At 52.0% G+C, this 12,300-nt stretch overlaps 7 protein-coding genes across 7 annotated transcripts; 6 read left to right on the forward strand and 1 right to left on the reverse strand.

Annotated features, from left to right (window-relative positions):
• Positions 1–317: 317 nt before the first annotated feature.
• CC1G_01507 (hypothetical protein) lies at positions 318–1,334 on the forward strand (the record flags this gene model as incomplete). Its single annotated transcript, XM_001833778.2, has 4 exons — positions 318–434; positions 500–565; positions 604–776; positions 836–1,334. The coding sequence occupies 4 exons, from the start codon at positions 318–320 to the stop codon at positions 1,332–1,334; spliced, it is 855 nt and encodes a 284-aa protein (XP_001833830.2).
• A 562-nt stretch (positions 1,335–1,896) lies between these two features.
• Positions 1,897–4,142, forward strand: CC1G_01508 (metacaspase-1; the record flags this gene model as incomplete). Its single annotated transcript, XM_001833779.2, has 12 exons — positions 1,897–1,946; positions 2,017–2,040; positions 2,094–2,242; positions 2,295–2,914; positions 2,975–3,056; positions 3,108–3,251; positions 3,302–3,364; positions 3,418–3,470; positions 3,634–3,722; positions 3,946–3,977; positions 4,060–4,078; positions 4,130–4,142. 12 exons carry the CDS (start codon positions 1,897–1,899, stop codon positions 4,140–4,142), a joined length of 1,338 nt encoding a protein of 445 aa, XP_001833831.2.
• Positions 4,143–4,360: 218 nt separating this feature from the next.
• Positions 4,361–5,748, reverse strand: CC1G_01509 (exo-rhamnogalacturonase B; the record flags this gene model as incomplete). The annotated part of the gene is made up of 3 exons (XM_001833780.2): positions 5,187–5,748; positions 4,976–5,132; positions 4,361–4,915 (listed from the first exon to the last, which is right to left on the reverse strand). The coding sequence occupies exons 1-3, from the start codon at positions 5,729–5,731 to the stop codon at positions 4,361–4,363; spliced, it is 1,257 nt and encodes a 418-aa protein (XP_001833832.2). The 5' UTR covers positions 5,732–5,748.
• Positions 5,749–6,308: 560 nt separating this feature from the next.
• CC1G_01510 (hypothetical protein) lies at positions 6,309–7,709 on the forward strand (the record flags this gene model as incomplete). The annotated part of the gene is made up of 3 exons (XM_001833781.2): positions 6,309–6,438; positions 6,780–6,806; positions 7,048–7,709. 3 exons carry the CDS (start codon positions 6,309–6,311, stop codon positions 7,707–7,709), a joined length of 819 nt encoding a protein of 272 aa, XP_001833833.2.
• Positions 7,710–7,958: 249 nt separating this feature from the next.
• CC1G_01511 (hypothetical protein) lies at positions 7,959–8,765 on the forward strand (the record flags this gene model as incomplete). Its single annotated transcript, XM_001833782.1, has 1 exon — positions 7,959–8,765. The coding sequence occupies one exon, from the start codon at positions 7,959–7,961 to the stop codon at positions 8,763–8,765; it is 807 nt and encodes a 268-aa protein (XP_001833834.1).
• Positions 8,766–9,307: 542 nt separating this feature from the next.
• CC1G_01512 (hypothetical protein) lies at positions 9,308–10,102 on the forward strand (the record flags this gene model as incomplete). Its single annotated transcript, XM_001833783.1, has 1 exon — positions 9,308–10,102. The coding sequence occupies one exon, from the start codon at positions 9,308–9,310 to the stop codon at positions 10,100–10,102; it is 795 nt and encodes a 264-aa protein (XP_001833835.1).
• Positions 10,103–10,801: 699 nt separating this feature from the next.
• On the forward strand, positions 10,802–11,980 carry CC1G_01513 (hypothetical protein; the record flags this gene model as incomplete). The annotated part of the gene is made up of 5 exons (XM_001833784.1): positions 10,802–11,201; positions 11,260–11,415; positions 11,480–11,620; positions 11,679–11,846; positions 11,916–11,980. 5 exons carry the CDS (start codon positions 10,802–10,804, stop codon positions 11,978–11,980), a joined length of 930 nt encoding a protein of 309 aa, XP_001833836.1.
• Positions 11,981–12,300: the final 320 nt, after the last annotated feature.

Here is a 12,300-nt window from a genome sequence, read left to right on the forward strand (position 1 = left end):
AAGGGCTGGTGAGAAAAACCAAGGACAACAGCGCTTAAGAAGCAGCTCTGGGGCCGGCTCGCAGCTGCTGTGGATTTCAGGCCCTGCATAGGCCACATGAGATAGTCGGGCTAAATTCTCGGAATCCGACCGATCTTTCGGGAGCCAGACAGGCCACCGGCGACATAGCACTTATCTTTAAGTAATGGGACCGTTCCGGGACAGCGTTTCGTGGTATCTCTTACCGCCTCCCTCCCGGCTTCAGCCTGAATAGGCCCTCAGAGCCGATACAAATCTTGCCCTCAACGTGCGTCGCCGACTCACCGTCACATTTAATCATGGAATCAGAGACAGAAATCCACTCTCAACGTCCAGTCGATACACCGTTAGCGAGAAAACTTGTGATAGACGTTTTCGGAGCGGATAACGTTGGAAAAACAGAACTCTGTGAAGGGGTGAGTACCGGGTCGATCATATACATCATGGCTGCGCGAACTAACACATGGCATATTCACATTAGATTTTTAGCGGCCCCCCTTGGCTTCCAAATTATGCACCGGTCAGGGTCTCTCATACCCCAATGCAAGTATGTATTCTGACTCAGATATTTATCCCATTTTAAAGGCCGCTTGGACTGCTTATGACCCAACAAGTGAGGGGATTCAGAGGTATTTCGAAGTTCAAGGCCGCCCTACAGAGCTAGGCAACGACGCTGAGCCAAGCGAAGCCGAATGGTTAAACTTGCATCTCAACCTCATAAGTTCACACGAGTTCGTGACAGTCCTCGAACGTATCCCGTGAGTTTCTTCTGTACATTAATCAATGCCAATGTGCGTTCAACTAAAAACATGGATAGTCTATATGTAAATGACGACTGGAACCGCAACGTTATCATCGTTATGTACTCCGTGCAATCCAGGGAATCTTTCGACGCGATCCCACAGTTCCACCAACGAATAATCGCAGCATTATCCAAATCCAGATTTCCCAAGAACGTGTCTCCCAGCGGCAAAGTCTATAGGAAGAAGATGAAGCAAGGTTCGGCCAAGCGGCCATCAGCGCCAATCGCAATTATTGGGAACTGCCCCTTTGGTCGTCGACAAGTCTCTCTGGAAGAGGCCGAAGCTCTAGCCCAGAGTTTGGGATGCGAGTTTCTTGGGGAAGTACGTGCAATTCGTGATGGAGGTCAGTACTCGTGCAGCGATGGAACTTTTGAGCTCATCCTGAAGCTCTATAGAGACGTGTTTTACGGGGATTCCGACGGTGAAGTGAGCGAACAACGAAGTAAAGAAGAAGAGAAAGGCACGAACCCCATGGATAATTTGAAGGGAATATGTGGATGTGTCATTGGTTAACCCGTGGTGGAGGACAGTAAAGCGCTCGTGCCTTGTTCGAAAATTCGCGATTTCCCATTCCACCTCTTCCACAGCCCCACTCCGTTTATGTGTATTCATTCGTAACCGCTGACCCGGATTATCTCTTGTATCTACCTCCCTTCTCAGCAATCATCTCTGAGGTGGCTGTTATTCTCCCTTATCTCGAGCGACGGGCGCCTAAACTACGCAACCTAAGTTCGAGAGTCTAGACTCCGCCGGAGATTAGAGTTGATCCGTACCTTAGTCCAACAGAATAAGCACCACAAGCTTGGAGCCAAGGTGTTCTCCCTCCCACCGCGAATGTTCTACAAGGTAGCCAACTTGTCGCCTTGCATGATTTTCGCAAGGCCAAGGGGCTTAGTATGTATGACGTTGACGTTGATTCTCTCGATTGCCAATGCAACGTTTCGTCCACAAACGCCCAAGAACTAATTTTCTTCCTCCTACGTCACCATAGGCAATTGCCCCCGAGCTGCGAAGTTCTCGGCGGTACCATATATCAACACTTAATTAACAGTTTGTCGCCTCTCTTCACGCCATCATGTCCAACCCAATAATCCAACTCGACCTCTCGAAGCAGAGACTGTTCATGTAAGTTTTCGAAGCATACTTGTATTCGTAGCGCACGACTAACCTGCTCTGTTCTTCTCTGATGTGATAGCCATCCAGATGCTCCTTTACCCAGGTGCGAGGGAGATAAAGATGCGACGAGCTCTATGCTCATCTAAGAGCATCTAGGTTCAACCCCAAACCGAAAGCCGTCATGGTAACGCCTATTTACGACTATGACGGCCCCCTTCCTCCTCCCCCCCTGGGGACTTCATCGAGATCAGGATCGCGAGACGCACGAGACGACGTGTATACTTATGCTTTTAACGCTGCGCAAGGTCAGTCCAGACGTCTTTCTAATTTCAATATCTGCTTATAGTATAAAACTAGATGCCTTAAATCGTCGCACACACGGCAGAACCGGCAGGAGATACTCGTCACATTCTCCCGGTTCGTATCGTCGGGACTCTGTCTCCCCCGTTTCGTACTCGGTACCCTACGGCAAAGATGGGAGATACAGCTACAGTGGTCCTAGCGGCTACGCCCCCTCCGGTCAAAGCGGTTACAGTCAATCATATGCTGAGGACAGAGCACGCCCTCCAGACGATCCAATCGCCCAGAATCCACCGGACTACCAAATCCAAGCAACTCAAGGATATAGCCCCTCCCAAAGCCATCAATCCTACTCAGGAAGACCCTACTCAGATGACAGGGCACGACCTTCTCACGATCCTATCGCCCAGAATCCACCAGACTACCAAGTCCAAGCGACTCAAGGCCACGGAGGTTACTCCCCATCCCAAGGGCGCCCAGCCTCTGGCCGTCCTGCGCCTCCGTCCACACCGGGGTCTCTCGCTTCTATCCCTATCGTCTCTTCTCCACCTGAAAAGTACCGCCCAAGCCGACAGTCAAAGTTCTTCGAAAAGTTAATCCAAGATTATCTCAAGGTTATCCCCCTCAATCCAGAGTATACGTCGTCAAGGTGTACTCGGAGGAAACGAGCCCTATGCGTATGTCTATCCCATCGTTCTTCCGTTCGTTTTACTGCAGCTGAAGCTCAATTCTCATAGATTGGAATCAACTATGTCGGCCAGAAAGATGAACTACGTGGATGTGCAAACGACGCTCGACATATGAGAGACTTCCTTATCCGTGAGTTCGGTCTAGCGCTTAGCACAGCACCATTCACCCTCGTTCATCTAGAACAATACAATTTCCCACCCAGTGAGATCCTAGTTATGACGGACGATGATCCTCGCAATCCACTCCCTACCCGGAAAGAAATGTTCCAGGCTTTCATGTGGTTAGTGAGAGACGCGGGACGAGATGATTCCCTGTTCTTCCACTGTACGCGCAGACCTCTACGTTCCGACTCTGACTAACTCTTGGCCTCTTAGACTCCGGTCACGGTGGACAAACCCCAGATGCTAGTGGAAGAGAGGCTGATGGAATGGACGAAGGTGCGTCGAAGTATTTTTCAAGAACGCGTACCACAACCTTACGCTTACCACAGTAATATACCCTGTGGACTACCATGAAATTCCAAGTGGGCACATCATCGACGATGTAAGTCGCGTGCAGTCATCTGTTCTAGGACTGGCGTGACATCTCTGCGATTAGGAGCTGCACGATGCACTAGTCAAGCCTCTACCAGCGGGATGTCGATTAACGGTCAGTTGCTTATTGTTGCTCGGGTCTGAGAAGCCAAACGTTAACCCCGGTGAGATAGGCAGTCTTCGATGTGAGTTCAAAGTTGTCTTGCGATCGAGCCCTCGTCGCTGAGCGCGAGCTAGTCATGTCACTCCGGAACAGTCCTAGGTATGTATGTAGCCCAAAAAGACCCCGTTCGGGATCCACTAATCCTCGTCTAGATTTACCATATGTGCACTCATCTCATGGCCGTCTTCGAAGCTTAAAACATATTTCTAAGCGAGCGAGAATGAGAGGAATGGCTCCTAAGGGCGACGTCGTGCGTGTTCTCTGACCTGAAGGGAAGCATGTATCCATTAACACTCCTCCAGATCTGCTTCGCCGCATGCAGAGACGACGAAAAAGCCGCTGATACCTTCCGAGGTGGCGTTGCAGTTGGAGCGATGAGCTACGTATGTCATTCCGTCGACCTCCGCCAGCTGATCATCCAACTAACCCTCTTCAGGCACTAATAAAAAGCTTGGGTACGTGGATAGTACGACCCCTTACTACGACTCACGCTGACTTGACCGCAGAAAACAACACTAACCAAACCTATGACGAACTCCTGACCCACCTTCGAGAGATTTTGGTGCCCAAATATGGCCAAAAAGCCCAAATAAGCGGGTCCCACCCCTTGGTACGTGCTCCCTTGACCCCATCCCACAAAGGTTGACATCTCGCACCTCAGAACCTCGACGAGAAATTCTCGCTTTGCGACTAACCGACCAATGTACATTACGAAGTACTAGCCGGCAACAGCGATCCTATCTGTTTCCGTTCAACTGCTGGGGCCAATTGCCCGGACACGGCCCATCGCACCTGAGCCCCATCGTCGCCTGGTTCGCAATATTCGAGCAAAAGTTCTTCACCGGACCTCCCCCATTGAACTGCCTAATATCAATGCCCGTAAACGTCAAGTTCTGGCACGGAGACGAAGCACTACAATGCATCCCCGCGCCAACGTTATACCTCGACGTCCCGGTGATGTTCTCCCACCTCACATTCCTGATATTCAACCTCGAGCTATCGCAGTTCTGGCCGGAGTAGATGCACGAGGTGATGTAGATAGGCTGGTTCACGTCGCTGAACTGGATGTTGCGGAAGGTGACGTTGTTGACGTAGCCTTGGCCGGGGTAGGTCTTGATCCAGGCGGCATTGCTGCTGTGGTTGAGGCGCACGTTTTCGAAGAGGACGTGCTCGACAAAGTCGGGTTGGGAGGCGACGGAACCGATGCTGCCCACGACCATTCCACCAGACTCGTAACAGGTGATGTCCTTGACGTGCATGTTGGTGGTGTTGCCTTTGGCGCAGATGCAATCCTACCCACAGAAGGCAATGAAATAATGAGCCAATCGGACGGCGTGAAGGGAAGGACTTACGTCGCCACTGTAGACGGTCCAGTTAGATATGTAGATGTCGCGAGAGTTCCAGATGTTGGTGCCGTCGGTATTGACCGTGGTCCACTGAGAGTTGGACTTGGCCTCCATATCGAGGTTGGTCATGGTCACATTCTGCGAGTAAGCAACGAATGTGTTCCTAATTTTCAACATGAGCCCAGCCCACAGGAACGCGCTTGAAGAAACCACTCACCAGAACTGTGGCTGCCTCCAGGTCAACCCATCAATGAAGACGTTGTTCGCCCTCCAAATGGTGAGCGAAATAGGCCTTCCCATTTGGTTACCCTGGTTCCGATTCTGGTCGTACCACGTCTGGCCATTTCCGAACAATAAACCCTTGCCATGGCCCCTAATCGCGATGTTCGTACCACTGATCCTCCACGCCGTGTGCCTCTGGGCGTAGGTGACCGCGATGCTGTTTCGGAGCCAGTACTGAATGTCGGTGCTCCAGGTGATGGTGCCGAGGATGTTGATTTCGCAGTTTTGGAGGGTGACGTCCATGACTTGGCCGATGTAGAAGTTGCCTTCGGTGAACGTGATGGAGCCGTTACGGCCGCAGCGGCTGTAGGCGTCGCGGAATTGAGGGGTGTCGTCCGGTGGACGACCGCCCGGCGGAACGGGGGTTGGGGAGAGGGGTGTGACGGTACATGCAGTCCCGATTTGAGTAACAGCAGCGAGGACGGGGTGTAGCCCGGCCAAAAGGCAGAGACTAGCGAAGAACGAGGCGGCCAGCTTCATTACTCTGTAACCTCGAGATGAGATTCAGTCGAGCTTGGGAGAGAGGAGTGGTTCGGGGTTGTACTTTAAATAGAGCGCTAAACGGTTAAACCTCGTTATGATTTTCGTTCCGGATTTGGATGATGCGAGTGCGACAACTCTAAATCTGATAGAGAAAAGAAGGCTTTCATGCGATGAAAATCATGGAGCCTGCGAGGTTGGGATTGGCGGTCCGTCTGTATACTTCAAGAACCGCCGTGCATTGGAGCGCCTGGAGAGGGGGAGATCATGAGACAGCGTCAGTTGTAGAAAAGAAGGCTGCTGGGAGGGCCGAAATGGGTCTCGTATCCAATGTCGGAATGGTCTCGTCCCGAGAGAAGAAAAGAGTCAAGATTAGCGGCCCGTTGAGAAGCAATATCCTAGCCCTTCGACGACAAAATCGTCTTTTTCTCGAGAATCCGATGAAATTGGGCTGGCGATGGGAAGCACCAAAAGAGGTCTAATGACCTCCGGAAAAACGTGTTCCGCTGGCCGTTTCTTCCGCTTGCCAGCGAGAACGGTTACGGCTAGATAGATGGGTAAAAGGCTACAGATTAGAATGCCCAAGCGACTTCCTAGTAGCAAGGCCGGTCACGAAGAGCCAAGCGATAGCCAAGAAACATTCCAGTCGAACGATGCTGGCGATTTTGGAGCGTTCCCGAGTCGTATTTTCCTGATGAACCGGTATTGTTAGTTTAATCGACGGAATTTTTTGACATAAGAAGAGAAATAGAGTAGAGACCAAGTCAGTCCAAAGCAAATTCAGTGTCGACATGGAGGAGCGAAGTCAAGATGAAAGCTGAGGTCGCATGGCTGCCATCCAACAGATTGCCGCTCGATGCCGTTTGATCACTTCTCCCACGGGCAGTGATGGTCCCAATTGATCAATGTTCGTCGTCTTCTTAGTTGTCGAATTGGAACTGCCCAGCGTCTTGTTCAGGAGACGATTACACTTTCCACTAATAGATACCTTCCCCGGAAATGTGTTCAACCGGGCGATTGAAGTAGAAGTTTAATAACGTTCCATTAGACCGTTATACCCTCTTCGGTTCTGCCGGTAATAATCCACCAAAATAATGTACTTGCATAAAGAGTGCTGTTAGTCTCATTATGGAACACCGATAGCAAAGCACATCTGATTCTGTTATCGCCCAGTACCTTTGCCATGCATAATCCGCTTCCATCCGTTGGCTTAGCACTCGCCCTCACGTCCCTCGCTCTGGCGCAGTGCACCTACTCCTCCCTCCAGTCGCTCACATCAACCTACTTAACTTCACAAACCCGTGGAGACCCCTCAGTCCTGGTACCCAACTCAGCTGTCCCGTCTATCACGTACACAGAGAACTTCAAACCCACCAGCCTCTCCTCCTCCATCCTCCGAACTCCTCTCAGAATCGACTACAACCGCTCTCTACATGATACAACCCAATGCGCAACATACACCGAAGTCGTCGTCGCCAATGGTCGAAACCACTACGTTATCGGGACTCAAATATGGTTGAAGGAGGACGGATCTAACATCGACAAAATCGAGTCGATTGTTACCTCGAACGGGGACTGGGCGTTTAACGCGACTGGGACACTCTACTACGCCTCCCGCAAGAACTGGTTCACCATCCCAGAGGCGGAGAGGGATACGAGGGAGGTCATCCAAGCAGGAGGGGACGCCTACCTGGATCTCTTCAACGATCCTACTGTGAAGGTTCCGTGGGGCACGCCATGCGCCCGACTTGAAGGTGGTTTCTACACTGGAAGAGGATTGCCCACCGACTCCTGCAATATGGGAGTTCCGGCGGGAGTTCCTTTGGTGAATAGGCGATATGTGATTGACGAAACGCTCGGTGCGGTGGATGTGTTTTTGGACTTCAACGGCCCGGGAGGGAGGCCTGATAGTCATGAGTTTAGGTTGGAGAAGGGGAAGTTGAGGTTCGTTCATACCATGACGTATATGAGGGGGTAGTATCATAAACTCTGGGTTCGAAGGAGGTCCTTTCTGTCTCTGTCTTCGAAGCGTCTCTTCATACGGCTGGTGCTGAAATGTATTTCGTCTAGCTACAAATGGATACTTCTTTAGCGGACGATCCAAGGGAGAATTGTCACACCTTCGAACCTTTACGTTTATACGCCCCTCAGTTCTACCGGGAAGAACCATCGAAGGAATATTTATGCATCACCCTCCAACAGTGTATTCATCATAGTGTCATTGACCATGGCGAACATGCTACCCCTCATCGCGCTAGCTCTGACACTCGGTGATCACACCCTCGCACAAGCCTCGTGCACTTACGCCTCTCTCCAGTCTCTCACCTCAACCTACGTCGACTCCCAAACTCAGGGCGACCCCACGCTCCTCATATCCAACTCCCTCCTCCCATCCATCACATACACCGAAAACTTCAAACCAAGCAGCCTCAGCACATCGATCCTCTCCACCCCTCTCAAAATAGACCACACCCGTTCTCTGCACGACACAACCCAATGCGCAACCTACACCGAAATCATCGTCGCAAACGGTGAGGCTCACTACGTCATCGGGACCCAAATCCGACTGGGCGAAGACGGGGAGAGCGTGGAGAAGATCGAGACTATTGTCACGACCGAGGGCGACTGGTTGTTCAACGCCACAGCCACGCTCTACTACGCCTCTCGCGAGGACTGGTTCACCATCCCCGAGGAAGAAAGGGACACTCGGGAGGCCATTCAAGCAGGAGGAGATGCGTACCTCGACCTCTTCAACGATCCTACCGTCCAGGTGCCGTGGGGGCAACCATGCGCCCGCCTCGAAGGCGGGATTTACTCTGGGACTATCCCCCCGAGTCCAGATGATACGTGCAACGTAGGTGTTCCTGAGGGCATGCCAATCGTAGATAGGCGGTATGTGATTGACGAGACGGTTGGTGCGGTGGATGTGTTTGTGGATTTCAATGGCCCTGGTGGGAGACCAGATAGTCACGAGTTCAGGCTTGAGAAGGGGAAGCTGCGGTTTGTGCACACCCTGACTTACATGAGGGGGTAAGGGTATCGTCCTCTCAGCTGCGCATAGCTAGTAGCATGGAAGCTTTTCTTTGTCCACTGGTAGAGCGCGTTTCGAAATCCCCCTCTTGATATCTTTTTCCGATTTACCACAGACGCCCCCATTAAAACATAAATAGCTTTTCTTTCACTCGTGTAACTTCTCGCATGACATCCCGTGCTGTAACTCCAGTAAATGTGGTTACAAATAACTTCCATTGTGATCCACCAATGATCTTCGACGAAGGGGGTGGTGATCAAAGCGGGACTTCGGATATTCCGAGGTATTGGAAAGGACGCTGTAGGGGATGTTCTTTCTTTACCTAGGTGGTATATCTTGTCGCGAACTTGAGCGTCAGAATAGAGGACGGCAAGAAATATTTATACTTCGCCAACTTCTGAGCATGGATTCTACCTAGTTCAAGTGAATAGGCTGGGGTATCGGGTGAATAGTATTCTCGAATCCCAATATATATAAATCCTCTCCTTCCTCGAAACATCTTTTCTATTCAAGCACATCCTTAGCACGTGAAGCAACCCTCCAAAATGCTCCTCCCACCCTTCATCCTCTTATCCCTCTTCACTCTTCCCCTTCCAACTTCAGCACAATCACCCTGCAACTACGCCTTCCTCCAAAACATAACCGCTTCCTACATCTCCGCACAAACCTCCGGCCAGCCCTCCCAGCTCTCCTCAAGCGCAACCTACACCGAAAACTTCAGACCCTCCACTCTCGCCTCCGGCATCCTCTCCCAGCCGCTCAAAATCGACCACTCACGCAGCCTGCACGACACAACCCAATGCGCGACATACACCGAGATCGTCGTCACAGACCCCAGGCACCCCTACGTCATCGGGACCCAAATCCGCCTCTCCACCACCACCAACGGAGACTCGCCAGTGGTAAACCAAATCGACACCATCGTCACAGACCAAGGCGACTGGCTCTTCAACGCTACCGGAACCTACTACTACGCCTCGCGCGAGGACTGGTTCACCATCCCCGTCGAGCAGCGCGACACGCGCGAAGCGATCCAAGCGGGCGGGGACGCGTACCTTGACCTCTTCAACGACCCCACCGTGCAAGTCCCCTGGGGCCAGCCCTGCGCCCGCCTCGAAGGCGGCATCTACACCGGCCGCGGGCTCCCCACCGACTCGTGCAACGTCGGCGTGCCTAGTGGCGTGCGCTTGGTTAATCGCCGGTACGTGATTGACGAGACTGTGGGTGCCGTTGATATTTTTTTGGACTTTGGAGGCGAGGGTGGGTTGCCGGATAGTCATGAGTTTAGGTTGGAGAAGGGAAAGTTGAGGTTTGTGCATACTATGACTGTTATGCCTTGAGTCCTGCAATCTCGTTGGTGGATACGGTCTTTGGTTTCGTTTTACATGCTGTCTTTGTTGCCTCTGTACCACATACCTATTTCTCTACTTCCTCACTGTATCTACTTAGTTGCCGGCCTGTGCCTAATATTGGCATTATTTACCTCCGCATGACATCCAGGCACAACAGCAAGCGCACCTCCACTCCAGTCGGGATTCGACCCAATTGGCACTCAAAGCGCTTACCCAAGCGCCCCACTCCAAGTCTTCCTCCTACCGACCAGGTACGCGAGGGGCGCAACTGTCAAATCGATTGATCCCTCCTGAGGCCAATTCACTTAAGCGACGAATCCAACGGCAGGTACGCGACCGATTCGATATCCATCCGAGCATCGCACACATCTATTTTTAAATTCTCTACGCGGCGAGACGGCAAGCGACTGGTGAGAAACTGCAAGGCCCACTGCTGAGAACAGCAAGCGAAGCTCTGCAACACACCACATTGCCGTAACGCTTCAATGTGCGGTTGATGCATCTACAGGCCCAGGAACGACGGCGGGCGTCGGAGTGTGCAATTCAAAGGGGGAGTGGAGACGCGTTTCTGACGCGTTTAAATACGACTCGAACTTGTCCAGTTGTTCCTCAGGTCTTCCTCGGACTTCCTTCTCCCCCCTCCACCAGTCTCCTACTCCTCCTCTTTCACTCTCCTCGTATTCCACAATGGCCAAACTCACATTCACAAAGCTCTTCGTCGCCCTCCTGGCCTTCTCCTCCCCTCTCTCCTCTCTCTCCGCCACAATTCCCGACATCCGCCCTCTCTCAGTCGAGAACCTGCTCGAGGTCCGTCAACACGGCGGGCACCACGGCCACGACCACCAACCGCACGACCCCTCCGACCCCGTCCTCGCCTCTGCGGTCGACCAAGACTGCCTTGAGGGCACCGAGTACGAGGGTATGGCCAAGGGGTGGAACGTCACCATCGCTGGCGTGCATACGTACTATGCGAGGCCGTCTGGTCCGCCCCCCACCGGGCCCCGGAAAGTGTTGCTCTTCTACTCGGACGTGTATAGCGCGTTCTTCCCCAACAACTTTATCCTCCAGGATTGGTTCGCTGACCAGGGTGAGTTCCAATCCATTTCAACGTGTATCTGAGTTGTATCTGATGTGGCTTTGAATAGGATACTACGTCCTTGGACTGGATTACTTCTTCGGCGACCCCGCGCAGAATCAGAACCTCACCACTCCTCAAGAAATCGAGGATTGGGTCTACTGGGCTAAAGATCGTGCTGACCCATATGTCCCAGCTTGGAACGCTGCCGTTCGAGCCATCTTCCGTACGTTCTTCCCTCCCTTCTTTGTGTGTTATCACGGGCTGACTGAATAATAATAACTTTTCAGCCAATGATACCAAGTACGTTGCGGTAGGCTACTGCTTCGGCGCACCCTACGCCCTCGAAGCCGCTGCTACACCGGACATCTTGGCTTCTGCCTTTGCCCAACCTGCGATGTTGACCGAGGGGCACTTCTACAACGTCACCCGTAAGTCGCGAGACAATGCTCCTGTGTTCTTCTCATGCCTAACCCCTACCCTTCATAGAACCCCTCTTCGCATCCTGCGCCGAAACCGACATGACCTTCCCCACCAGCTCCCGCAACCGCATGATGGAAATCTTCTCCGAGATCAGCGCCATGCACCACTTGCAAGTCTTCTCTGGTACCGAGCACGGCTTTGCTACTCGTGCTGATTTGGAGGACGAGAATGCCGGTACGTCTTCTATGCCTTCGTTATCTTGACCTTTCCTGGAGTATCGTGGCTGACGTCTCTTCTCTGTAGCTTGGGCCAAGAACACCTCCGCTAACAGCATCGTCGGGTGGTTCGACCGCTTCACTCAGGACTAATCGACCTTTAATACTTAAATAATACCCTTCAACTTCCTCATATCCTTCAACTTCCCCAACCAATTGTAATGTTTGTAGTTGGTGTAACGAACGAATCCTTAAATGGATGGATGGTTTGCATTGTAATGGAATAGAACAGACTTCTGAAGCGCTGAGAGTTGTGCCCTCGTCCTCTTCACGTCCCTTCAAGTTATCCTCTTCAATAGTGTGTGTCTTCAGTATCCTCTAGATCCTCAGTACTCCACAGTCCAGATTTAAATTACACCCACATTCCTTATCTTATCAGCCGTCCTGCCGCTTCCTCCACTGATCATCGATCA

This window comes from Coprinopsis cinerea (genome assembly GCF_000182895.1).
Source record: "Coprinopsis cinerea okayama7#130 chromosome 10 map unlocalized cont3.10, whole genome shotgun sequence".
Classification (NCBI taxonomy): Eukaryota; Fungi; Basidiomycota; class Agaricomycetes; order Agaricales; family Psathyrellaceae; genus Coprinopsis; species Coprinopsis cinerea.